This window comes from Rhinolophus sinicus, chromosome 8 (assembly GCF_057876585.1).
Source record: "Rhinolophus sinicus isolate RSI-liver-muscle chromosome 8, RSI-T2T, whole genome shotgun sequence".
Classification (NCBI taxonomy): Eukaryota; Metazoa; Chordata; class Mammalia; order Chiroptera; family Rhinolophidae; genus Rhinolophus; species Rhinolophus sinicus.
This window is the reverse complement of record NC_142508.1, coordinates 8,375,235-8,403,027: the sequence shown is the minus strand read 5'-3', so window position 1 is coordinate 8,403,027 and position 27,793 is coordinate 8,375,235. Positions and strand designations below refer to the sequence as shown.

Below are 27,793 nucleotides of genomic sequence, written 5' to 3'. Positions count from 1 at the left end.
GGTGTATCTTAAAATACATGATAGATTTAGATGTTTTTCTTTTCTATATTTACATGTTGAAATCAAAATTGAAAAGTATCAATTTTGTATTCTTGTATCCTTTACCATAAGAACTCAACCACTGTGCCATCCTATTAGAAAAATTGTATATGTATCGTTTTAATGGTTTCCATTGTCTGTCTGTTTGAAAATGTACTTAACCTTTCTCTCTCTCATTATCAGACATCAGACCCTTCCCTTTTTTTGTTGTGCCTAAAAGCATTGCTGAATTTAACTCTGAACTAAAACTAGGTACCTATTTTATGCCAGGCCCTGCCATGAAGCAGGCAGACATCCCCTCTCAGGCTCACGACCTAGCACAGAAAGCAGCGATCAGGCAAGAAATGAAATCTAAAATGAGGGGTGATAGGCAGGGCCAATGCGACCAGCCACTGTGGTTGCTGACTCTGCCAGCCTTCCAGGGCGGGCAGGTGGGGGCGGGGTGAACACGAGGTTTGACTGTATTCACATTCTGAAGGTCCATGTTCTGTAGGTCCTTTGTCCTACGGCCAAATTGTTGACTCACAGGTGTACGAGGGCATTGATTTCATTTCACTCTTGTCCAAGTTACTTATTGCCATTTAAAATCTTCTTTGCCAGTTCTTCGGAGGAAAATGCCGCTTTGTTTTAAGATACTGTTTTGTGAGTGATTCTAATCCTGGTTTCAAAATATGTGACGCGTGTTTCCTCTTCCGTGCACTGTCTGTGCATGATGCCTTTTGCTCATTTATCCTCTGGGGTCTGTACGCTCTTGTTATCAATTTGCATGACTTCTTTATGCAGTAAGAATATTACTCTTTTGTCTGGCAGCATTTTTGTTAATATCATTTCCAATTTATTGTATGGCTTCAATGCTGCTTAACCGTGTAATGAAATGTAGAAATTCTAAATTTTATGTAGTCAAACTTATCAATTCTGTTCATGATATGTTGCTTTGACATTTAGAAAGTTGGTCCCCACCCAGAAATTTGATTAGCATTCGCTTTTATCATCTTCTAGCTATTTATGGATTGATTTTCCACATTTGATCTCTTAATCTATTCAGTGTTTATATTGATATGTGATATGAAGTGAGACTCTAAAAGATTTTTTATTGAATAGTTAACCAATAATTGCTACACCATTTATTGACTAATTCTTTCACATCCTATAATTTTAATCCCCCTTTAAAGAGATAGTAATAAACAGAGAGAGACAGATCTCATCTCTGTGGCTGCAGGGCTGGCCTTGGAGTAGGTCACATGGGCAAACCATTACCTGTTCTAATTCTAGAGAACACGGGAATGGCCAAATGCCATATAAATTCTCCCAATTATGGATAATACAGAAAAGATTAGACTCATGTGTCTATACCATCGTTTTAAAATATCAGCTCCTTAAAATGTGGGCAGTACATCAACAGTCTCTAAATTATTGGGGTGTCTGGTTAGACCTCTGTTCCTGTTCTGAGAAGGATATTGTGTCTCAGGAGTGCACAAGGAATGTGTGCCAATTATAACAGCTACTTAGATGAATATCCTCTTGTCCTAGTAAATGGGACACTTTGGCAAGAGAAGCAATTCATTACAATAGGATTTATTCATTATATAGATGTATAGTATATTTAACATTAATAGATTAATCTAAGCATTTTTACTAATGGCCCTGAAGCGTTCCTGGGGGAAAGGCCATGTTATCAGTGATTCACTTTAAAATTCTCCAGCGCCCACCAAACGGGTGGAACAAAACCGGAAAGGTGCCAGGTTATTGGTACATCAGGACTCATTATATTGTCTCTACTTTTTGTATGTTTGAATGTTTCCAGAAGAAAAAGCAAAACAACAAGTAGAAAAGTATTAACGACAGATTGCTGGGCTTTAAAATGACCTCCAGGCTTTATCTTACGCGGCCCATGATCTCTCCTTGGACTTCGGTTCTGCTGACAATGCTAGTCAGTCCATATAGATGTATAAGCACTTTGCAATGAGAAACATGAGGGCCAACTATAAAGTATTGTTAATGATTTATATAATTATCGCTAGATTCACTGCGACCGACAGGTGTCTGCATCTGTGTGCTCTCTCGCAAAGTGGAGCCAGGAGATCAAGAGAAGGTCCCCTTCAAGGCTCCTTGCTTTGTTGCCCATCTTTGTCATAGGAAGAGAGCTGTCAGGGGCACCTGAGACGCCCACGGCAGTGGGTCACACCAGGGCACGTGCCGCAATCTCACTGTCACCACTGCTGATGGACTTGTCCAGGGAGCTGGTGATGGACATACTCTGTCTGCTTTTCTCCAAATTACAAAATACTCTGGCCAGCTTTCCCCTGCGGGGTTGGAACAACACTTCCGGTTGTGATGAGAGACTGAGCAGGATCAGGACGAGAGAATACGGGTGGGAGGGGGCAGCAACCTTAGAAACACCGCCTCAGCCTCGCGTTTCCTCAGTGGGTCGGAGGTGATTCCTCCATCTGCTGATGAGGTCGCAGGCCCTGGGCTGAGAACTCTGATTGCTGCACCGGTGCCTCCACAGGGCACATGCTGGTGACACAGACCAACTTTCCTTCTCCACCCCCTGGAGTTTTCCTCAAGGGTGTCTTTGGTCTTCAGAGTCCAGGCCCAACAGTCTGGAGACCCAGAGAGTCCCGTTCAGCCTAAGCCCCCTTCAACTCTTCACTTCCTGTCCTGGAATCTGCCAGCTTCCCGGAACACCTGACAGTAAAAATGTCCATTTCTTGCTCGGGAACCCGGCCTCCCGATGCTTATCAGGGCGGCAGTCCCGTCACGTACACTGTACTCCAACAGCAGGATTGTTCAGAACCTGAGTGACTCAGTCTTCAATAAATAATGTGGGCGAGCTTGCTTTGGCTTGTTCGAGAAGTTTTTACGATTCTCCCTCCTGGCTGAGGGGACAGTCAGGCCAGTGTGTCCTTCCTGAGAGCAACATTATCTCATTTTCTGTGGCCTTAGCTTTCTTTTTGCCAAGGAATAATCTCCCCTGAAGGTGAGTACACGTTTCTACCTCTTGCAAAACTGATTGGAAAGATAGATTTTCCTGCTCTGTTCTTCCCATCGCTGTTTCAAAGGCCTCGGAGCTTTCTTGTCAGTCACCAGTGTCTGCAGGAGGAGCAGGTGCCCCCAAGGACATGGTTTAGGGAACTCAGCCCTGTGAGGCAGAGCTGGCTTCCTCCTTGCACATCTTACTTCTGGGAACATTTCTTTTCCCTAGTGCAGCAAACCGATACAAAACGAGAAATAGTCAAACTTGAAAAAGTCAAAAACTGGGTATTTTAAACAAAACTGACATATATTAATTGTATTTCCCCAATTAGTATATTAATTGTTAGAGGCTAAGCATAATTATTATATCCATTGAAAAACAATTTCTGGAACACCTACTATGTGTCAGGCATTAGGGGAAAAATCCACCCCTTTTCCTCTTATGGCCACAGATAACGTGGGTTCCCCTTTTGAAACCTCCTCTCAACTCTGACGTGACACTTTTTGCCTGTGGTGTTAACATGCACTGAAGCAAAGGAGGAAGGTTTCATAATGTGAAGAGAATAAGAACAAAAAGAACAGGGAAATGTGACACGAAAATAGTGAGACGGTGGACACCAGGAAACAGGGGTCCCTGGGCCCTCACGGTCAGCAACGGCCCAGTTCTCGTTATTCTACTGTCCAAATCGGCCGTGTCTTTTTTATACGTGTTATGACACCTTTCTTATTCTGTAGACCTTGCCACAATCAGCTGTGGAGTGACAAGCCATGAAAGGTGCACGGTGCAAGTTTCTAATAGAATCCCCGCCGAGAACGTGAGCTGTAAACCATCACGAGGCACAGTCGCCTCCCTAGGTAAACAGTGTAGTCATAAATAAGGGTAATTGGGAATTCTGGCAAGGCGGAGAAGAAAGGCAGAGGGTGATGTTAAAAAAAAACACCCTGGTCTCTCTGAGTGACACCCATTGAACCAGCCCCTGTGCCGCCTGTAGCCCCATCATGCCCTCGGCGTGTTTCGGGTTTGTCCTTCCCGGCTGGAGAGCAGAGCCAGCCTCCAGCTGGCTGGAGAGGTGAGAATGACTACCCTGGCCTGAGAGGGGAAAACTGAGCAACATCAAGGCAGTAGCGAAGGGATTATCGCCCGTGGCCTGCTGAATTCTAAACTAGAAACGCACTCTGAAGAATCTGAGTTAATCTGAGAATCTCAGTTAACAATAACTTCTTTACTATAAGCTCTGAGGCCTCCTTTCTCTGTTGGTGACTTTCATTGGCCCCTGTGGGAGGCGATCTCTGACAGGTGAGCAGCAGCCGGTACATGCCATGAGCTCTATTTTATCTCCTGTTCAGTGATTTGGGTAGGAGGAGACAGGGAAGGGTGTGGTGTGCGCACCTACAAAAACATGGAGCACAAGACTTGTAGCTGCAAAAATACTTTCACGTCCCCCCCAGTTAGTCTCCATTTGGGTTAACCTTCTCCGGAGTTCAGGCTGGAAATGGGAAAGGGGTGAGAGAGAAGCGGATGGAAGGATTGGTGAAGAGAGAGAAAATGGAAAGGATGACAGGCAGTGGGTAACTGGAGACTATCAAGAGAAGGGAAATTAAATTTGTTTCCGTCAAGATCAAACTCACCCTTAGGGCCTCTCTCTCTTTGGGCCCGTGTTTATCGTGTAACTAATTCCTGAGTGTCCCCAGAGGACTTCGGGGGCTCATGTATATGTCATTTTCCTTTTCCATGGACTGCCTTTCACGTGGTTTCTCCTAGAGAGCGATATGGGTGACTTCTTTTTCCTTCGAAGAGTTTTTATTCTTCCCATGAGGACCTCTCTGAGATAGAAGTTGAATAATGTATGTTAAAGATGTCTACACAGTAAGTAAACAAATTTTACAAATAAGATATTGGGGGCCAACGTAATGACCACTTTCCAGGGATACGTATCTGCTTCTATGTGTTTCTGATCTTTCTAGCTTGTCTTTTGTCAGTTTGAAAATGTGTCCAATTCCTCAAAAGCTTTAACAGCTAATACCTGGGGGTGGGTAGGCAGGGGGGGTTGTGGGTGCCTGCATGAGGGTAGGCGTGTCTGGCAAAGATCTAAGGTGTGTCTCTACTTGGCAGATGAGCTCCAGACAAGGTATGTTAGAGGCTAAGGATAATTATTATACCCAGGTGAAGCTGAATTCTAATTAACTCCCTCTTAGCCACTGGGTGGGTGGGGAGTGGAAGACAGGAGAGCATGGTAGGTGTAAACGAGTCAAAATAATTTCTCTCCGATCATGAGCTTGTTCCCGAATTGGCTAATGGGTAATTTTTAAAGCCCACGCTAAGTTAAAGGAATCCACTGTCTCGCTGGTATTTTATAGCACACGGGTGCAGGTAGACTGGGGAGGATAGCCAGGAGAGATCTAAACAAAATTGGATTTAATTGCTCAAAGACTCACTGGCACTTTCTTTCATCAAAGTGGAGATAAGGATAAGCTGAGATCTTAAGTCACGTGGTACTTAAGGGAGAAAACTAACGGTGTGTCTCCATGTAGCCGTCAGAGGGCCGAGGGGAAGAGAGGCAGGCTAGCGCTGTGGGACCTGCCAGCTTGCCTCCTCCTTCCTTCCTTCCCCAGCTCCATCGTGTTCCCTTCTGACTGGCCTCCTGGCCTGTGTGGGGAAGCTCGTGGGCTGAGATGGATGACAATAGTATGGACAAAGAGCTAAAGCAGAAATTAAACTTTTCCTGGTGTGAAGAGGAGAGTGAGAACACGGGGCAGGAGGAAGCACAAGAGAGCGGGGAGGCCCCGAGCCAGAGCCCAGAGGAGTCTGAAGTTCAGGACTCGGAGGCAAAGTTTGCACCTCCCAGAACGCCCCTTCGTAACGGACGTGAACTCTCCACATCGCAGGAGAAAGACAAAGTGGGTCCAGATGCTGTTTGGGGGAGTCCGGAGTCAGAGTGTCCCAAATGTCCCAAAACACCAGACCAGCCAGATGACAGAAGCAAGCTGCCACGTGGTGAGAGTCCCTTCATTCCCAAAGTAAGTACGTTGGGGGTGGGGAAGAGGGCCCCAGGTGCCTGCAGCTCAGCTGGTAGAGAAAGAGAACTCAGTTGGTTATGGGTGTAGGACAGGTTTGCCTCCCAGGCTGTATTATTGGTGAAATTATTGGTGAAAATGAAGAACAGTTTCAAGTTACCAGAAAACAGAATCAAATGTCTTGCCAGCTGTCTACTCAAAACCACGGGTGCCGGCAACTGTTTGACGGAGGCCGCAAATAAATCTTGGGTGGGAAAGAAGTTCCTACTTAAGGAATATTGGGACTGGAAGGAATATGGAGACCTAGTGCCCAACCTATGCACTCCACATATGAGAAAACCAAGATCTCGAGATAAACCGGCTTCTTGCTCAGCCAAGGGCGGACGCAAGACTAGAAACCCGGTGTTTTGGTCTCAGTCTATTCTCTTTCCATTTTGTCAACTGGCTCAATTTTTATGTGATTATTTACCAAGATTTCCTACTGTAAGAATGTTCACATTCACTGTATCTCTTTGCTGCTGCTTGTCCCAGGAGGACGTCGTTCCCCTCCTTGGCCTTAAGCAATTCGGGCTCTTCTATTACACGTGAGCAAAGAGGTATTGATGCTTCTGCATAAGCTGTGGACTGCAAATGAGCAAAGGTCCCGAATGGTTGGCATGTTCCTTTATGCCCGTGACGAATGGTGTCCTGTCACATCTTGCACTGTATCCAAGCCAGGGCTGGGGCAAGGGCCTCTGACAAGCTGGTGCCATGTGTTGAGCCTTAGGACTCGTATTAGCTCTGCTTTCTGCTGGCTCAGCTTGAGTGCTTACGAGCTGCAGAGTAACATCTGTGCTTCTGATGGCAGCACGTCACGGGCAGCAGGTATCTTTAGTACCTGCTGAGTACGGGCACCACATCCACCCGGAAATACGAAGCTTCTCGTCTGAATTGTAGACAGACTGCTTTAATATGCTCATGTGTCCACCGGTGGGTTTTCAATAACCCCAATACCAACCAATCAATCATCCACTGATCTTTCTGAGGACCCACTGTGGGCAAGGGGCATAAGACACCGTCTGAGACAGAGGAGAGATGCCTGTAGACACATGATAGGTACTTCGCAAGTGGGCAGAGTTCTCTGGGCAGACTGCTTCTCAGTGAGGTGATCAGGGAAGAAAAAAGGTGACGGAAGCGCATATGAAGGTCAATGAAGTTGGTATGGTTTTGACACGGGGAAGTGAGGTGGAGGGTGGGCTGAGAGGATGTGGCTCTGAGCACAGTGCGTAGGGAAGAAAACACGACATGGGATGTGCATTTCATCCGTTTGCTGCAAACTGATCTGTTCCCAGGCCCTCTGCTGTCACACCCATTCACTCCCTTCAAAGGGTGCCCACAAAATAATGGTAAACACACAACTGAAACAACAAAGTCCAGATCAGGTAGGCTAGAGGGGTGGCATCGCACGATGAGAAAGAGTTAGGAATTACGTCTCAAGATATCAGAGAAGCCTTTCCAAAGAAAGCGATGTTTGAGAGATGCTTAAAGAATGAGTTGGAGTTCATTCGCCAGGCAGGAAGTGAGAACTCGAGGGTAAGGGGACATCATCTACCAAGTTATGAAGGGGAAAGATGAACCCAGGTCGGCGCGTGAGAGAGGGCAGGCGCTGAGGCTAGAGTGCAGGCAGGAGCTAGACCAGGTTTTCTCCTGAAAATGCTGAGTGCCATTAGATAATTTTGAGCAGAGAGAGGCATTTTTGAAAAAATCACAGCCTTCATATGAAAGATGGAATGGAGCAGGAGAGATCCTGGAGGCAGGGCGGTATTCACAACAGATCTGTCAAGAAAGGAGAAATGCCTGAACTAGGACAGTGGTGGACAGGCTAAAAATGAGAGATGTTTTGGAATTGGCAGCTGGCTCGATGGAGGGGTTGAGGGAAAAAAGAGAAATCTAGAGAGCAATCAGGCTTCTTGATTGTTTGAGTGGACGATACCTTGAATCAAGACAGGTGACATTCAAAGAGGTACAGGTTTAGCAACAGCAGAGATGTCATGTAAATAATTGGATAAATGGGTCTGGAGTGCAGGAGACCATCTAAGCTGGAGATCTACGTATGGACGTCATCAGCATGTAGGAAGTTGTTGAAGCCTTGAGAGGTATGGTAAGGTCACGTAGCCTGCGTGCCAGAGTAAGGAGAGCAGTGGTTCGAGTTAGGAATCTTGGAGAAAGCCAAGATCTGAGAGACAGGCAGAGAACAGTGTTTGGGAGGGAAACTGGAAAGGCAACAGGGAAAGTATGTGCTTTATGAAGAATGTAGTTTGGCTCAGGGTCAGAGGAGAGAGGCCAGGGCAGTAACAACAGGAGATGTTATGCCCCAGACAGGGATGGGATGCCTTGGAAAGGAACGTTGGTTTAGTTCACCTTGCCCAAGGGAATAGGACCAGAAATCCTGTGAAATGACTTTAGCTCACCATCAGGACTTCCTCGCAGAACAGATGTAGAGATAGGAAGAGCTTCCTTAGGAGGAAGTAAGGTCCTTGCGGCCAAATGTCCACTTGCTGGGGATTCCAGCATCGGGACTGGTTGTACCAAATGAGCCTCTGCCGTTTTCCCAGCCCTGAAACACTGTGAAGCTGTGCCTTAGTGTGAGGGTGCCGCCTTCTCTTCAGAGGGCAAGGAACTATTCCCCCCATTTCCTTTCTCTCTTAATCTGTAATAGAGCTGTTACTTATGGAATTAGCTGTGTTCTCTGGAGCGTCTTTATACTCTCAACCTGGTCATGTTTCCAGAAATTTTCAATCTGCTTTACTTTCATAAATTTCCTTTCATAAATCGTGTCCCAAACTATATTCTTGTAGGTGTCAAAGGGATTCCTCATAATTTTGCCATTCTGGCAATAAAATCCATATTGCTGTAACTAATGTCCTTCCCTATATGATAAGTGGAGCTCATAGAATCTATCAGTCTTCGTATTTCCAGACTAGAAATCCTGATATTGTCTGTCCTGATACAAACACTTCTCCTTCCTGTTATCTGAAAATTTTGTAGGCCCTGTCTGTTGTCCTGTTTGTGTGCAACCAAAACTACATAGAGCATCCCAGGTGTGGACATGACAGATGCATTTTCCTTTCCATCTGATGATCAGAATCACAAAAACACCCATTTCTCAGGGAATGGTTTACTATAATTCTGAATTTTTTTCCTGAATCCCATTGACAGCTGAGACATACGATATAGTTGTACTTCTTTTGAACCAAACCTCGGCCCTATAATAAACTTATAGGAAGACTGTGAGTTTATCATTGATGGCTTTCTCTGACAGTAGCCCCAGTGTTGCCCACCCTTTGAACTCTAAGACGTATGGAAAACGCCTGTAAAAACTCTCGACTCTGGCAATGACATCCGTTTCTTCATTTAAAAAAATAGTTAGGTGACCGTGTGTATGCTCGAGCTTCCTTCATTTCTGTTTGTGTCAGTCATTTGGTGGGTATTTATGGTAAGTTCAGTATTCATCCTTTGTAGCCTCACATTCTTTAATTACATTACCGTGTACTGAATCATGCTGTACTGTACCTTCTGCTTCTACACTGAACGTCGTGGGCAGAGACTATCAGAACAGTAGGATTCTTTCAGGAAGAGCCTCACAGTACACAGCTTATGGGATGGCGTTACACCATGGCCCACGGCTACTGCTGCACTCTTGAAGACCTGTGACGCAGGTATTCCGTCAGCCCCTGACATTTAGGCTATGGTGGCTTTCTGCTGTCCCTCAGAATTCATTGTCTTGGACCTCTCCCCTCTACTTTTTGGTTCAGTTGTGGTTAGGTTTGAGGCGTGTGTTCTCTTTCTGTAACTCACTTGGAGTGGTAAGTCCTGCACATTTTCCTTTTTACTGGGATGCTAGTTACAGCCCCTGCAGAGACTTGAGTCTTCAGGGCTTTTCTTTTTTTCTTTCTTTCCTTTTTTTTTTTTTTTTTTTAACCTCACTTCATGCAGCTGCTTTCATTTGGTGCTACATTTTAAATGGAATTGGAAATGGCTTCTTCCACGTTTTGTCTATGAAATCTTTCCCTTGCAAAGTGATTATTTCTGAAACGTCATCAACGATCTGCTAATGGACTGCTCGTTCCTTAAGAAGCCGAATTCACCTCTGCACCCCTCAGCATCATGCTCAGTACCCCCTACTCAGTAGGCAGCAAACACGTATTTCGATGAATAATCGGGGAGCTGAAGTATACGCTCTGAGAACGTAAGGACCGGGATTTCTAGAGTCATTTTCCTTGGTCTGAGCTCAAATGTTGTCTTTAAAATGCTGGAGGGAGGAACAGAGTTGGTGCTTTTCACAGGTGGCTGTCCGACTTGCCCAGGGGAAGAGGGTGGAGCATATCAAAAGTACAAATCACTATACTGGGCCCATGAATCAGAATATCTAGAGGTCCGCTGGGAATCTGTGTTTTCACAAGAGGGCTAGTTATGAAGCAACTAGTGTGCATTGGGGCAGGCCATGAAGACCCCTTTCAGTAATAACGTTCTTTGGTTCAAATATTAACTACCTAACTGATACGGAACGTTTTTAGTAACCCCATTCTAATTTGCCTTTTGTCATCCTCATTCAGGGTCTGCTGAGCCAGTCAGTTATTTCCTCTACAGAGAGGCTTCCCTGCCGCGGCTCTAAGCACTTTAGACTCACACCCGTTTCCTTCAGGGACGAAATGACCTCATCAGCTCTGGTTAACATTAATCCCTTCACCCCAGAGTCCTATAGAAAACAATTCCTTCAATCCAGTGGCAAGAGGAAAAGCCGAGGAGATCTGTAAGTGTGCTTTTGCCTGTGACTTCTGAGAACTGATCTTACCCTGGTGAAGAGGAAGGGAGAACCAGAACACGGCATGCCTTTGATACCATGTTTGCATATCCCCTCCTTCCTAAATGTCAGTGTTGGCTTTAACCTGATGTCAACAGGAATTCTAGCATCTTTCCATTCTGAAGAGTCCCGGAGGTACCTTCTCTGTTCAAGAACAGGACAGTAAGCAGGAGACCTCTGACTGCCATGAGGAAATTGAATGGGCTATGGTTGCCTCCAAGGGGACTGCTCTGGTTAACAGAAGGCTAGCAGTGGGGGAAGGTGTAGTTCACACTTTGAACAGTATCTATTGCTTTTGAGTCCAGCTTGCGTGACTGGTGATGAGAGGTATGGGGCAAGGATTTGAACTTCTCCGCAGGTGATGGAAGACTGGCAGAAGAGAAAAAGACAGGGCTGCTTTCAGAAGTGCTGAAACTGGAAAGCCAAAGCGCTCTATTGTGTGTATCACTCCAGGACATTACTTGTCTCTCCACGGCGTCTTTGTTATGGAATCGAAGGGCCTCTGAAATGGGCCTGTCATTTGTGCTCATGTGTACTCAGCAAAATAAATGCACAGCTAACAAGCTGAAGTTTGCAGAGCCCTTCAAGTGTTTCTTTTAGAATCAGTGACTATTTATTAAATCACCTTATGGCCAGAATAGGTTTTCTCAACACTATCTACCGGATCTTAAGTAAACAGGACTTCGGCACAAGTAAATGGTCCACTTTTGTTAACAAGAACGCCATTGGTTTTAGCAGTTTAGAATTCTTTGTAAACCATCAGAATTCATGGTTTCACTTCTCACTGAAGCTAGCGGGAATAGTTTGAATTCCTGGCAATGGAAGTGGTAACACTTTAGTAACGTCACTTAGTGTTTGTGAGAGGGTATTTTTCTTCCCTATTTATTATGTTGTTGTTTTATAAAGTTTAGAATGTAACACGAAATTTAAATCAGCAACATCAAGCATCGGTTTATTTCCATGAGCGTAATGTCCTCCGTTTGCCGTTATTACGCTGTACTTCTCCAGAAGAAAAAAAAATCTATAGCTTAGCTGACCTAGAAACTAAAATCTTGCTTGAAGATCCAGAACACAAGTGCTCATGCCAAACAGGACGTCTGTGAGACTTCACTTACTGTAAAGTAATCCACGACATCTTACCCAGGGTCAGAGCTCCTGCTCCACTTACAGCCTGCCTGTGAACCTCACACACACAAAGCCAGGTGCTGGGGGAGGTGGGAGCTGGAAGGGGAACGTCGTAATGTGGCAGGGAAGGTCGCTGACGGCTGCACCTGCTCTGTGAGCTCTTTTGCCTCCAGTTCTCCGCCTAGGTTGTTCTGTTTGCCTAAAACCCCGCTCCTTTCCCTTAGCTGCTTCCTGTTCATTCTCGGAATCCTAGCTTACGTATCCTCTCTTTTGGGAAAGACTTTTCCTCTTGAAACAATCAATTGGCTGCTGTGTATGGTGCCCCTTGATCGCTTGTGCTTCCCCTCACCTAGGTTCTTACATTGACATTTTCTGTTTATCCCTGTCCTCCACTATACATGGACGAGGGGCAGGAATTGTCTTACGTACTCTTACAGCCCCAGAGCGTAGCATAGTACCAGGCTCAATAGATGTTAATCATACATTGATATCACTTTTTTTTTTTTTTTTTTTTTTTTAAGTGAGGAGGCTGGTCCAGGGGAAGGCAAAGTGGAACAAGGGCTGCCTGCCAAGGTGAGTGTAGTTCTTTGGCCCAACTGTCAGAATGGTCATTTCACCCTACTGGTCCTCTCTTCCTCCCTCACCCCTGCCCTTCCTCACCTCCCTTCCCGTCTTCCCTCCTTCTCTCCTCCCTTCCCTCCACCCCCACCCCCAAAGCATTGTAGCCAATGTCTTTTGCAGGTGAATTTATTTGGACTCTCATCAGGGTCTATATTCTTAGTTGTTACTTTACCAGACAGTGCCTGATATGTATATTGCTGAATCATTACCTTGGAGTAGTTTTAAATTAAAGGCTATTGCTTCTATCTTGGATCCAGGGGGAAATTTTATAGTCATGGGGTATAGAAGTGAAGGAAAAAAATCAAGATACTCTAAAGTCCCCTAGTAGAAAGACAGGACAGAGAAAAATGACGTGAAGTCAGAGGTTTATATGTAAAATTTTAGCTCCTAAATATGTCAACATCTATTGATTTTTTACTAATGCTTCCCATTGTTGATGTAGTAGTCCTCATTTGATAATCCAAGAAAACAACACTGTAAATATCACTGGAAATGTTTATTGCAACCTTAGCTGTAATAGCAAAAAATAAAAGAGGGGGAAGTACTAATTGTCCGATAATAAATGGCAAAGTAAATTATAAGTGATAGTCAGGGAAATATTACATTGCCGTTAAGATGTTTATAATATCATGAAAACATACCTATGTTCAGTGTTCGGCAGACAAAGAGGGAGGGGTGGAGGTTGGGGAGTGATGGGGCTGGAAAGCAGTTTTATTTGGTGTCCGAGATGAGGATGGGAAGGTCATGAGCAAACACCTGGTTGGAGGCCGTGAGGCGTCTGGTCAGGAGTGAGTTTGGGATCCTCGTAGGAAATAATGAGGTGTGTCCGGTTCCACGGGGTCGTTTTGCAAAGAAGAATTCTTACTATGAGAGGAGATGAGTAGAGGGCTGGCAGCTACAGCGAATACAGATGGGGGAGAAGCAGAGCCTGCGATTGGCTAAGGGCAGTGGAAATGACAGGTCTTGATGATGAAGACTGACGGCTACTGGATGTCGGAAATGAAGAACTAGTAAGAGTCAAGATTTTTAAAACTCCAAATTAGATGGAAAAGTTCTTGCTAGTGGAGACACTGGGAAAATGTTGACTTTGTGGAGATAAATCAGTTTAGATGGAGATTCCTATAAATTTATGGAGATTTGGGTCATCATAGCCACCGTTTACTGAGAATTTACTATGTGCTCAGCATTGTACTAAGTTACACACACACACACACACACACACACACACACACACTCTGACTTTCTCATGTAATATTTAAAAGAACCCCGAGGAGTAGTTGTTAAGACCCTCATCTTACAGAGAGAAAACTGATTAAAAGTTCAGCGATTTGCTTAGGGTTATTTACTAGCAGGGCAATGAGCGATGTTGCTACTTGACCAGCAGGGGGAGTGGTTGTTATAACCAACCACATAATCTGACGAATCAATTTGACAGTTATGTTCTCCAGACTAAGATTTTTGAGGAAGCAAATTGAACACAAGTGTGTTTCTTCAACTTGAGATAACAGCATCGGCATCCAGAGTGAGAGACACGTGGACATGTGTCAAAGGGGGGTGTTTTTCTGTTTGTTTACATGTGCTTCCCTCAGATCCCTGCCACTCCTTCTGCTGAGAACAGCAGCTCTGGGCGTGAGTAGATGTGTCCCCTCTCGGAACATACAGAGACGAATAGTATGGCCAGACAGAGGAAATGATATAGAAAAAAATGTAATCTAGGAAAGAGAAATGTCAGCAGAGTTGTATGGCAGGTTATAAAGAATACAGAGAAGGTCATCAGCAGTTGGGGAAGTTCTTGCTACCGTGAATATCGACACAGACAGAATCCAGTGGATTTGCCTCAGAAGTCTTTTTGAAAACTTAGTTAAATTCAGGAATATAATATGCCTCCATTGTATTGCTCACAACGTGTTAGGAAGGATCATTTTAACTTTTTACTAAAATATTTCAGAGATGCGTCCTACAAGAAAGCAACATGACTTCCCGCTATGAAAAAGAATTCGTGGAGGTAGAAAAAATTGGGGTTGGGGAATTTGGGACAGTCTACAAGTGCATTAAGAGGCTGGATGGATGTGTTTATGCAGTAAAACGCTCCATGAAACCGTTTGCAGAATTAACAAATGAGTGAGTACCTTTGAAATGTACTTGAAGTACACACTTGGATTTGGAAAGCTTTTTCTTGTCAAAAGATTTTAAGTAATAGCCCTGATGTCATTAAAAACATACCATTTACTGCTTTTTAAAATCATCCTACCCCCTCTATTATATGTTGTCTCATATTTATAACCTTTCTGAGTTTTCCATATCAGAGATAAGTTATTTCCTAAAATAGTCCATGATCATTTTGGATCATATGGGGCGTGTGTGGTTTTTGTGGCTCTTACTACTGGTCTTACTGCCTTTTTTTTAAATAAATAGATTTATGGAATGATCTTCTGGTGCCTGTTAAGTTCATCAGAAATACTGCCAAGTAGGAAGTTACTGCTAACTCACTGGTTTATCTCTACTTTGTATTAATAATGCATTCAAAAGTCAAGTTTCAAAGACTTCAAGCAGGGAAAAATTTATAGAAATGTAAATTTCATCCCCAGACATAATTTTGCTTTCTTTTCACAAGGAAAACAAACATTTCCAGATTCAGCCAATGCTTTCTTGTGAACTGTGGGGATATAATACTTATGCTGAATCTGAAATTGCAGACTTCGGAATTCTTCGTTTTTATACTGAAACTCAAGTCACCGAGTACTGTAGTTTGCTTTCCTTGTGATGGATTCCCTATTCTACAGTGATGTCTCTCTCTGAGGCTGTCCCTGTGACGACATCGTATTGGCAGAGTTCAGTAGTGACTCTGTCTCCCCTTCACAGACAAGGTAGAGGACCCATCTCCGTATCCAGTCAAATCCATGGCAGCCTTCTTGCTAAGCCCATCATATTTTTGGATTATGATACAGAGAATTTAAGACCCAAAGCATGTCTGCTGCTGAGACTCCTCTTTACTTAAGCCGTGTTTAATCAAGAAAACCATGGCTGTGGGCCCCAAGATAACCAAGATTCTGCTTGTCGGGCTGCTGTCACCAGCTTGGCTTTGGGCTAGTCACTGAACTTTCTAAAGCCTTCATCCTTGCCTACTGAGGAGGGATGAAAATTAAATTAGATAAAATAGTAAGCAAGCAGTGAGCATTCCATGTGTGTTCTGCCATTGTGAATAGTGCTTCATAGCTTGTCTTTGGAAAAACATTTGTATGTATATTACCTTGATTCATTTTTCCCAATGCTGTTCTGTCTCTTAGGAATTCGGCTTTGCATGAAGTTTATGCTCATGCAGTGCTTGGCCATCACCCCCACGTGGTACGTTACTACTCTGCGTGGGTGGAAGATGACCGCATGGTCATTCAGAATGAATACTGCAATGGTAAGTATGGGGGCTAATATCCCCGAGAGGGAGATGGACCTTTAAGTCTTCAGAAAAGAGTCTTTGCCTCTTCCTAGTAGTTTATGACAGGAATGGCAGAGTCATACCTAAAAAGTCTGCGCTGCAGTTTTGCTTGGAGGCAGAGAGCTGGAGAAAATGAGGACTTGAAAAGTAATTTCATGATTATGCCATTGTACCTTTCTTTCGAAGCTGATATGCAGCTGATACATAGAAGTATCACTTCCTTCACACTTAACACTAGAGAGAGAACTTTTACTCTAGTGGCTTGAATCGTAAATCATCCTTTTACCATTTGCTAGGTATGCTAAAAGATGCAAGCCATAGTGCCTACCACTTTAGGCGGAGGGGTGGTAAATTTATACGGCCAACCTTTGATTAGTTTTCAAGGGGATTCTTCGGTTTGGGAGTTGTTCATGCTTTTTGTTGCTTCTTACCTTTGAACTTCAGTGTTCTCACCGGAGTAGGGGCATGGGTGCGGGTTGACATAACAGCAGGTATGTGTTGTCATTCTTCGAAATATTTTTCATCGGCGTGTTCGGTGGTAAAGCAGAAAAATGCTACCAAATTGACTAGAAGCTTGCCATGATTTCAAGAGTAGCAATCCATATTCTGGCAGGGTAATACTGGATAACGGCGTCTCTCTTCTGCCAACACCCCTCTCCCCCCATATATGCCCACTCAGAGTTTCCTTTCTTTAATAGTACAATCTATCTTTGAGTAAATTTTGTATCCACCAGATAGCCCTGAGTATGTGTGTCCAGCTTGGCTTTTGAGGACAGAGATCAGTGATAAAGCTTCATTCATCATTGTGTAAATTAAGTAAATAAATACCGTGTTTTCCCCAAAATAAGAACTAACTGAAAAATAAGCCCTAGCATGATTTTTCAGGATGACTTCCCCTGAACATAAGCCCTAATGCGTCTTTTGGAGCCAAACCTTAATATAAGACCCGGTCTTATTTTTAGGGAAACACGGTAGGTAAGTAAATAACATTATGAAATGCTAGAAACATAGAAAATGGTACACATATCCTGAAAAATAATGATTTGGCATTTCCCTTGTTTCCTTATAGCTTGATTTCTTTGTCGCCTTACCTGTAAACTTTGGGTTTTTTCCTCTAATAAACTCACCCTAAATCCCTTTTTCTAATGTCTCTTTGGGCTAAAGAATGGACCATTTCCTTATACTTGTGATTAAAAGGTTGAGACTTTTCTTAATCCTCTTCCTAATTTTCTCTTATCATAACCTGAGATTCCCTATTCCTTTCCTCCCCCTCTCTCTAAAGAATATTGGTTTCATTTCCATGAATTTTAGCTACTAACAAAGATAATGTCCAATAACAAACACTACTCAATATAGCAAAACAAAACTGGTTTGGGGCGACATAAAGATTTCAAATTTTCAAAAAGAATAAGATGGGGTGATTGTTTCTATTGCAAATCGTCTTCCAATTCTTTTCAACATACCTGAATACCTTCTACAGGCTTAACACTGTATTAAGTGCTAGGATGAGATAAGGTAAATCCTTATCTTCAAGAAGCTTTATTCCACTTGCTCTGTTACAGCGAATACACAAGAGACCATTAGGGGCAAAGCCAGAGGGGACAACTATGGATAAAAAGTGTTCAGAGGGGAGGGATGTGAGCAAGAGGCAGCGTGGTGTGGAGAACGGGTTTAAAACCCAGCTCTGCTGCACACTGTTGGTGTGATCGCTGGGATGTCACTTAGTCTCACGCAGCAGAGAGAGTAATGTTTACTTAAGGGAGTAGTTTGAGAATTAGCAACCATCCACGTCAGATGCTAGTACAGTGTCAATAGCTGATCTGTAGTAAGAACTCAGAGTAGTCTGAGAAAATCTCACAAAGGAGGAAAGACTTGAAGGAGACCCCGTAGAAGGATCGCTGGAGTTTAGGGAAGGAAAGGGAAGGCACCCAGTTAGGGGAACAGCCTGCAGGCAGAGGGCACGATGCTACTGGGAAAGGCTCTGGCTTAGAAGACCGTAAGGAGACTAACAGGTCTTATTTCCAGAGTAGGAAATAAGACAGCAAGGGAAAGTGGGGGAAGACTACAGAAGCCTCGAAAGCCAGGCAGTGGATTTTGGGGTTCTCTTCTTCGAGAAGTGATAGATTATGGGGAACCCCTGTTTACTCATCATGGTGGTGTACTAACTTCACCAATTAAAATGTCACTTTGATTTATGAAAACGTAATTCGCGTACATCGAACCTTTCGAATGTGGACTGATCATGGAAAATAAAGCATTCCCTTATGCCTTGTCTTGTTTGTAGTTATGGATACTCCATGTTGAGACTGTCCCCTGGGTTCTAAAGGGTTAAGTCCAAGGTATTTGTAAGGTAGCAGAGTAGCCAGTGCCTCGTTCCTTCTCCTCACTTCCCCGCTGCATCCACTACCGCTCCCTGTTTCTCATCTCTGCCTCCTCATGCCCTGTCTCCCCACACCCACCCTTATCCCTGCACCCCCAGCCTGTCATAGCAATTAGGCTGAAACATACACAGTCATGGTTTTAACGTAGATTATGAATGAGATGACTTACATCGCTTAGATTATAGCTACTAGAGACAAGCAGTCATTTGATTTCCTGTTGTCCCTCCTGAGCACTGAACCAATGAAATGTCCCCTCCTCCTCCCCCACCGTTGCCAAGATTCCTGACAAGGCACCTCTGGGTCAGCCTCAGAAATCTGAAGGTTGATTCTGCGACCACCAGGATTCTCTCTGATTCACGACTGGACGATTAATCGCTCCCTAAAGGCAGTATTTTCTTGTGACGTCTTCTGTCACTAAAGTTTACAGAGCATGCTCCTCTAGAAGGGTGGGCCTCACACATGTCCGAGTGATGTGACATCCAGACGTCAGTGTCCTCTGTAAAACACCATGAACACTGGTTATATTTTCCACCAAATAACGAATACGTTACCAGCAGAAAACTATGCTAGTGCTGTAGGCAACAACACGAAATCAAGATTTGTGTGACTACAAATGTATGCACAATATATTCTGTTGAATTGCTGGGGTGCTTTTTACATTTTTTTGTTAGAAGGCATTTGCTATTGATTGCCATTCATTTGTTTGGGTATCTGTGAGGGCTCATGAGCAGACAGGGAAACAGATTAAAATACTTTTTTTTTCCTGCCAAGTGGGGCAAGTACCTTTATTTTATCTAAAGGAAGGAATTCAGCAACTCATCTCACGAAGATGGTGTGAGAAGAGCAAGCTGCCCAGAGGTGGTTGTTTCCTCCTAGGGCACAGTGCTGGCAGGTGCAGAGGCCGCTTCCAGGTGGCACCTTGGGTTACGGAGTTTAGGCTCTAGCATAGTTGGGGGAGATGAGCAGGGATGAGGTTTACAGTTTTGCTATGTCTATAAAACACAGACTTCCTCATTAATACCGTTTAGTAAAAAACAATCAGTTATGCTCTTCTACAAGAGGTGGACCAACAGCTTTAGCCGTAGCTAAAGAAGAATATTCGAATTCCTTTGTATAAATGGGTACTTTTCAGTAACTGAAAATTAATTATTACTTGGCTAGCTTTAATATTACCTATAGAGCTTCTAAGTAATTAAAAGTGCTGCTCGCACTGGTCTAGTTACTCTTACTATGTGCCTGTAGCTCTTCAGGGGATTAGAAATATTTCTGCTTATAATCTAAAAGAACACGTTACAGGGTTAAGTTCCCCCAGGATGCGTCTTTCTTTCCATGCCTACTATAGGATCTTTGACTCAGTCTTTCTCTTCCCTCTGTTGCTGGGGTAGACATCTAGTTCAGAAAATATGTATTACATGCCAGACCTTGGGGAAGTGAAGCTAAGATTCAGGCAGCAAGGCTAGTGGGGAAACACGCGTGCTAGTGGACCTGGGGGGTCTGGATGCAACCCTTCTCCTCATCACACCTCTTAACCTCAGCTGCAAACTTAGCCTTGAGATGACTTCATTTTTAACAAGCTCCAACACGCTCTTTCTTATTCTTCCTTTCTAATTAATGGCATCTGTAGTACCCTCTTTTTTAAGAAGGTTCCCAGAAGAAAAATAGTAACTTTAGTCCTCTTTGTGTTTCTGAAAGGGGCTGCGTTCTTTTCCTTTCTGAACTTCATTCTGTCAACATGACAGATGAATCTTTCAGTTCAATTTTACATGGGATCCTTTTAAATACGGATTTCCTAAAAAGTACTGTTACCATCTGAGATCCTGTTGTTCTGGTATGTACTTGAAGCTGGAACTATGGGGTTTTATAATGGCCAGGGAGACACGGGGACGCCATACTTTTGACTGTAAAGGCCGCCAGTGAATGCTAATTCATGAAACAAAGGGTTCAGCATCAGTCTAACACCTGACTACGGGGGATCCAAGGTCAGGTGGTGAAATGAGCCCAGGCCTTATTTATTATTGACAACGATGATATATTGGAAGCATAGTTGATGTACGAATAGTGTGGCTCAAATAGGACTTAGGTCTATAATGATATTTTATATTATCCTTGGCTCAGCAATCATTACATGCTCTTATTTCATGATATATTTTTAATGGAAGTAAACTAGTAGTCAATTACGTTAAAATTACTACTGCCTTATAATTACTCATCACAGCCATAGTAGCTATGTGACTAGGGCACATGGCTTTCTGGTTAATAATTAGGTCAAACTTTACAAATGTTACTTAGTTAGAGCATACTCAAGGCAGTAGGGCCACATATTGGCTACGTGGGACATGGAATTTCCTTTTCCTCTTTAAAAGCCCTGTAATTCTTCTTTCTAACCTGCCTGTAGTATAGATGGGGGGGGAAGATATTATTATGTTTTGCACAGACACTGACGTCATCTAGACTTGCTGGACTGCGGTCATCCACAAGGAACTATTGAATATTTACTCTGTTTTCATCCGTCAGATTCATACCTTTCCCCTCGTTCTGTGGGGCTACTCTCGTTCTCTCCTAGGTGGGAGCTTGCAGGCTGTTATATCTGAAAACACAAAGTCTGGCCACCATTTCGAAGAGCCAAGACTCAAGGACGTCCTTCTGCAGGTTTCCCTCGGACTGAAGTACATCCACCTGTCGGGCATGGTTCACCTGGACATCAAACCCAGTCAGTGAGCTCCCCGCTGCTCCTCGGGCCAGACTGAGTCCTTGCCCCTCGTTAGAACCTGTGTCTGTATGTCTGTCACGTGTCAAAGGTGCTGTCTGCGGAAAGAGTTCCTTTCTTTCATGGGTTTCCTCTTTAAAAATTTCAGTTAAACAGCTTTAATCATTTCCTCCCGAGACCCAGGGGACACAGAAAGGAAAGCCTGTCCCAGACAGTATGAAAAGAAACATTTAATTCACTACATCGATAAGTGACAGCAGTATAGCTGCATCCTGCCTGTGTTGACAGTAGTGCTGTGCTCTCATTCACACCGATTGAAGTGAGAAGAGATGCATGGCTTTGGCACTCATTAAGTGACACGCAAGGAAATGTTACCATATGTGTGGGGGGTTTTGTTTTTGTTTGTTTGCTTGTTTCTTTGTTTTGAGGCTGATGGGGTTATGGTTGAGCTCAGTTTCACTTACACGGGTTTATCAATCACTGAGCTGCCCGTAAGCAGTGTGAGAGATTCCAGGGAAGGAAAGAAACCTTGTAGTCTTGTCTTGTTCCATGCACGCAGAAGAGGAAGAAGGGAGCGTGGCTGTAATGTCAAATACGAAAAAGGATCTTTGGGGTAAAAAAAGCGTAGGAATGACTACTTACAGCAATTCTGCATTTTTGCAGGTAACATCTTCATTTGTCACAAGATGCAAAGGGACTTTCCTGAAGTCGCAGAAGAGATGGAAAATGAAGCGGATTGGTTTCTCTCTGTTAATGTGATATACAAAATTGGTGAGTCTGCCTTATACCCTGACCTGTATACTATTATCCTGTAAAAGTTACACTGACGACTCCATTCCAGTTTTGAGAAAGACATGCTTTAAAGAGCTCTATTTCCTTTTTTTTCTGTTTTAGGTGACTTGGGTCTTGCGACGTCAATAAGCAAACCCAAAGTGGAAGAGGGAGATATTCACTTCCTGGCTAAAGAGATTTTGCAAGAGGTACAGATTAGAGAAACGGAGACTATTTTATAATCCATTGAACCTTTTGACTCTCAAATGAAAGTTCACAGTGCAGGAAATGAAAAGTATTTATTTATCATTTAAATTTATACTATCCCCTTTCCTATTCAGAATGGAGACCAAAGATAGGAGAGAAACTTTTCCAAAACAAGCATGAGGAAAGCTGGCTCAATCATGGGTTAATCAATACCTGTACTCCTCTTTGTAAAGGTCCCGTTTCTAGTATTTCTTAGAATTTCTAAAGTCATGGATGGCCCAGTAGGAAGGTAGCCTTGATTAGTCCCACCCATCTTTATCATGTGGCTATCCTTTTGATAGCACAGCAGCTCTGGTCCTTGAAATGACCTTTAGTTGCTGCCCACCTTCTGGGATGTCTGTGGAGCCAGGCCTGACACAGCCGTGTTCATCAGATGGATTTGTGCTCTATCCTGTATATTTTCTAGAAGTAAACCTCTCACCGGGGTGTGTGACCTTGCCCATGTGTCTGTGTTAGCTCACATGCACTCACGTGAAACTTTGCTGCCAGTTGTATTTTAGTTTAGACTCACTTCACTCAGCAAACTCATTGGCCTTCCTGTCTTCTGTGTTGAAGGATTATCGACATCTCCCCAAAGCAGACATATTTGCTTTGGGATTAACAATCGCAATGGCGGCCGGAGCAAAGTCATTACCCAGCAATGGGGCCATGTGGCATCACATCCGGGAGGGGAACCTTCCCCACTTTCCTCAGGAGCTCTCAGAAGAACTTTACAGTCTCCTCAAGGTGATACCTTTTATGAAATGAAAAGAAGACGGAAATGTCTGTTTAAAGAAAAAAGTGTAATGGCAAGTAGGTGGGGAAAGGGAAGTGGAGGTGTTGGTAGTGCCACTGGCAGAAGGAGAAAGGAATCACGACTAGGAAGCCCACAAGGGACCCAGGACAGAGTGAGGGCTCCTCAAGGAAACGTAGAGAGTATCATAAAGACCTTTTATATTACAGTTTCAAGACCCCGTTACATTTTTTTCATTTGCCCTTCTGAACAACCCCGTGCGTGCGTGAGGTGGACAGTTGAAACCAAGGCTCAGAGTGATTCCTTGACTTGTATTTCACCTTTGATGATTGGTTGACTCCAAAATCAAGCCTGGTCTTTTTGCTCCTCTTTCAGGCCTTTAACTATTATCAATAGGAACAGTGATGATATTACTAAAAAATTGAATTTTGAGTGGATAGAGGAAAGTGTAAGCTAATTTATCGATCAATGACTTTCAATACCACCAATCATTTTAGCTATTGGAAAAAAGGTAACGTCAATTCAGGAATCAGTGATATCTGAGTATGTGTAGGGACGAGGAAAGGAAGATACTGCATTGTAACAAACAAAGGTACAAATCTACACTGTCAAGAAGCTTAGAATTATACTAAGAAAACAAAATGTATATGTAAGACTTACTATAAGGCCTAAGGAACAGGATCAGATAGGATCCCTAAAATAGCTCCTCTCTTGGAGATTAAATTTGAGTTTCACAATTTACTGGAAAACTTCAACTGTAGTTACAGACTTGTCCTTCTTCCTCACTTCTGCTTTCCTAAAAGGAGGAGGCAAACTGTTCCTCACAGTAGTTTCTGTTAATCACCTATGTGTGAACTGCTCTTCGATTTAGCAGCTACTTGTTAAGTACCTCAATGCTGGCCCTGTGTTAGCTAACACATATATGTCAATTCATTTAATTCACACCATTGTCCAGAGGTGAATATTGCCTGCCATTCCAGATAATCAGGAAAGGGAAACTGATTTCAGCAACTTTAAGTGAGTTGGTTTGAACATCATTCCCCAAATGGAAGGTCCAGTGTTTTCTTCATTATAGGACTGCTAAGTGCTGTATGTAACTAGGTATTTTCTACTGTATTCAAGTCACTTTAGGCCTCTGCTACCTGAACATAAATGCTGTGGGAATAGTGCCGTGGTGGGGTAGGCTTAATTAATTTCAAGTGAAAAAGGAGCATGTCATGGTAGAAAGTAAGCTGAACTAGGAGCCGGGGAACCTGGGTTTTAGTCTCTTTTGATTTCAGGACCTCAGTATCTTACTGTTTAAAATGAAGGCATTAGGCTATTAATTACCTAACTAGTGCTAAAACGTGATTCCTAAAGCCGAGTCAAAGGGATGCGTGACTGACGCTACCAGGCAGGGATGATGTTTCTGTCCCTGGAAGAGCGATGTTTTCGTGTTTCTTCCCTCTGCACAAAGGGGAAGCAGAGTTTCACAAAGTCCGCCAGCAGAAGCTGGGTTAGAGTTAGCTTGGGGGAAGAGGTTTCCCCAACAGTGAAGTGTCTGTTTCCTCCCTGTTGGTCCCTACATCACCAGAACATGATCCACCCTGACCCAGGGGAGAGACCTTCTGCCACTGTTCTGGCCCGAAGCCAAGTGCTCCGTCCCTCCCTGGGGAACACGGAAGAGCTCCAGCGGCAGCTTCTCTTGGAAAGGATGAAGACGGCCGCACTGGAGAGGTAGGTCTTGGGATGCTGGACTTGGAAAAGAATCTCTTTGTGTACCGCTCACCGTGACGTGACTGGTCTGGTGTGTCTTCGGTAGGGATTCAAGTGGAAGCCAGCATTATAATATACAGGTCTGCCCACAGAGAGAGTGGCAGCATGAGACCCTTTGTAGCGTGGGGCTAGAGGCTCTGTGACTAGATTGCTTGAAAATTGTGTAAATTCAGGTAATTGTGAAAATTCAGGTGATGCAAAGGAAGCAGAGTGAAGAGTACCAGGACGTGCACCTGGTAAGGGCAACTTAGTAGGATTCTGAGTGACAGCAGGTGCTCAAGTAACTAGTGGGTGATCACCCAAAGCGAGACAACCATAGCCAAGGTGGGAAGACATCTATTTTAGAAATCCTCTAAATTTCAGGGGCAGACAGATACTGAGGAAGAAATATCTTTTCCAAGCCAAAGGAAAAAGTCTGATCACTTATTCACGTACACTTGTATTCATGTATGTATTCTTTTATTAATCTATTCCTTCATGAAACAAATGGGACTTAATTAATTAGATGAGGTTGGGTTGGTATTAATTAAAGGTCAGGCAGGTGTGAGCAAAGTCTGAAGGCATTTTAAAGTGATTTTTACATATACTGTGCACTGTTGAAAATATAAAAGAAGGAGATGAAAAATAGTCCTTGTCTAATAAGCTTAGAAGTCCAACTTCTTTTGGATACACAATCCATCGTAGAATATTTAACTTGAAAAGTCCCCAAAGTGATTTCTTGGCCATGAGTTGTGGAGATTGTTGTAAGCTTTTAGTCAGGTAATTCTTCCTAATAAGCAACTTAATGTTTTTTTGCTCTAGTTTTAGATCCCATTTTTTCCAGCTAATAAACAAAATACAAATACATAGGTATATACATCTTTTTAATAGGAATGGAAGTATTTCTTAAGGTGTGGTGTGTACATTCTGTGAAGCCGGCTACGGAGGCACAGGTGACTCATCAGCCATTACCTGTTATGAGCGCCTGTCATAGAAATGTGGCAGATGCCTTCTTGCCGTTGTCTAGATCAGCAGTTGGCAAACTTCTCCATAAAGAGCTAGATAGTAAATATTTTACACTTTGTGGACCATGGGATCTTTGCTGCAATGACTCATCTCTGCTGTAGTAATGTGTTAGCAGCCATACACAGTCTATAAATGAATGGCTACGGCTAGGTTTTCCAATAAAGCTTTATTTACAAAAACAGATGGCTGGGTAGATTTGACCTAGGGGCGGTGCTTCATGGCCACCGTAACTTTCATACACAGCCTGTAGGATTGTTCCCTTATACACGTATATATTTTATTTTTATTTTTTTATAATTTTAATTTTAAGGGCCAATAAGGAGGATTTAAGAAACCGAACCTGCTGTGTTTTGGGGCATGTGTGTGCCAGGCATTTTTTAAGACAATCATAGGACTGAATTTTCTATTCTGTGCATAGCCCTAGGCTTGTTTCAATAAATACTGAAATAAAAAAAATTGTTAGTTTTGATCATAAATATTACCTCTAATTTAGGATCAAGTAACACATGTCTTTCCTCTTTCATTGCCAGGGAACTGAGAGCAGCCCAATAAGCCCAGTCCCCCCAGGAAGGCTACAGTGAGCCTGGGGTCTCTGGGACCCGCACAGGATCAAGAGGCATCAAACACCTGGTGGGAGGAAAGAGTGTAAAGTCTTCAAGCTTCACCTGTGGGATGTCTTCCCCATAAGAACTCATTTCACATCAACCCACATTTTACCTTATAGCTTCCAGAAATAGATTTTGACCGTGTCAAACTTCCTCTTGTAAATGGAAAGATTAAGCAATCTGAATGCCCAAAGATTTCAAAAGCTACTCCTAATTCAGCATTTACAGCCAAAACCCTACAGCTATTAAGGCCGCCCATCAGCAGTCCCAGGTGCAATAATCAGTAGCCATTTCTCTTCTCTACCATTAAATTCCTAGCACTGCCTCTCAGTAGATCACTTCTCACACTCTGTGCACAATGGGAAAGCACGGGCTTCTGAACTGAAAGAAGAGAAGGAGCCAGCAACATATGGCCTCGATGCAACATATGGCCTAAGAGGTTGCTCTAGCTAATTACTTATGAAGGACCCCAGTGACTCCCTGCACATAGAAAGGTATACAATTTTGTTTTGAGTTGAGGTAACAGCTTACAAGAAAATGCGCCTGGATTTCAACCATGTTTCCCAGGTTATATGATGGCATTCCTAAAAGAATTCTCAGCGACTTTAAGTAGTTTTTATACCGTATTCTCTGAATGGAGATAATCCCTTCCTCTGATGTTGTATTTATTAAATAGAAATGACTTCACCATTATGGGAGGGGGCTAGAAATAAGACTATACATAACTTGAAATTTCTAAGCTGGCTATTAACTTACGGAACAAAAACACTGGTAGCGGGTGTGAGGGAAATTTGATGTGGTCGGTCTCCTTCAATCTATTTGCCTTGACCCTCTTGTAACTGTTGTGTGTGGTTTTAATTTTCTGTCACCAAATTTCTCCTTGATTTTATCAGAATTTGGCTTTGTTTCCAGTGATTTTATCTTTTTCTCTGTATATATTTTGAAAGGAATAGAATATTTGTAAATAAAGGTTTTTATCTTATTCAAAGCCAAATATGGGTGAAACACTCTTCTTTGTAATATATAACTGATATAGAATGAGAAATTTATGCTGGAAGCCATTTCATGATAGATAGGTAAGAGAATTTGGTAAGCTAGTACTAACAGGTCTTGGCTTCAAGGTCCAGTTTCACAGGCCCAAGAGCAAGTAATGGCCAGGCTAGGATATAAAATAATGGTCATAAAGGCATTCGATAACTTCTACTTGTGTCATGTTAATGACAGTAGCCTGTTAATGGTTTGTTAAGGCTTTTTTGCTGCCTTATTTTCTTCTTTTCCCTTAATTTTTAATAAGTTTTTTTTTTTTTTTTTTTCAATTGAATAAACCATCACACCATTTTTTCTTCTGTCTTGGAGTGGCAATTCTTCCCATGCAGTTAAGGGGGGTATAGTGCCTATTGCCTATTGCCATTTTTTAAAACTAGTCTTTATTCAAGAATTTAAAATTGAATTAATTTATCTCTTGCCTCTCCCACCCCAGCCATGTCCCTTGCAGTAAGTGGAAGGTCAACCACAAT

The 27,793-nt window shown here is 43.2% G+C and overlaps 1 protein-coding gene across 1 annotated transcript; it reads left to right on the top strand.

The window, feature by feature from the left end:
• Positions 1-4,895: 4,895 nt before the first annotated feature.
• Positions 4,896-27,464, top strand: WEE2 (WEE2 oocyte meiosis inhibiting kinase). Its single transcript, XM_019749847.3, has 11 exons — positions 4,896-6,033; positions 10,626-10,822; positions 12,520-12,571; positions 14,568-14,740; positions 15,907-16,028; positions 20,997-21,143; positions 21,804-21,911; positions 22,035-22,120; positions 22,734-22,904; positions 24,485-24,627; positions 26,202-27,464. Exons 1-11 carry the CDS (start codon positions 5,689-5,691, stop codon positions 26,221-26,223), a joined length of 1,566 nt encoding a protein of 521 aa, XP_019605406.3. The 5' UTR covers positions 4,896-5,688; the 3' UTR covers positions 26,224-27,464.
• Positions 27,465-27,793: the final 329 nt, after the last annotated feature.

Coding starts and splice junctions, on each gene's coding strand:
- WEE2 (XM_019749847.3), top strand. CDS start 5,689: ATGGATGACAATAGTATGGACAAAGAGCTAAAGCAGAAATTAAACTTT. Junction 21,912..22,034: donor TAATGTGATATACAAAATTG/GTGAGTCTGCCT, acceptor TTTCTGTTTTAG/GTGACTTGGGTCTTGCGACG. Junction 22,905..24,484: donor AACTTTACAGTCTCCTCAAG/GTGATACCTTTT, acceptor CTACATCACCAG/AACATGATCCACCCTGACCC.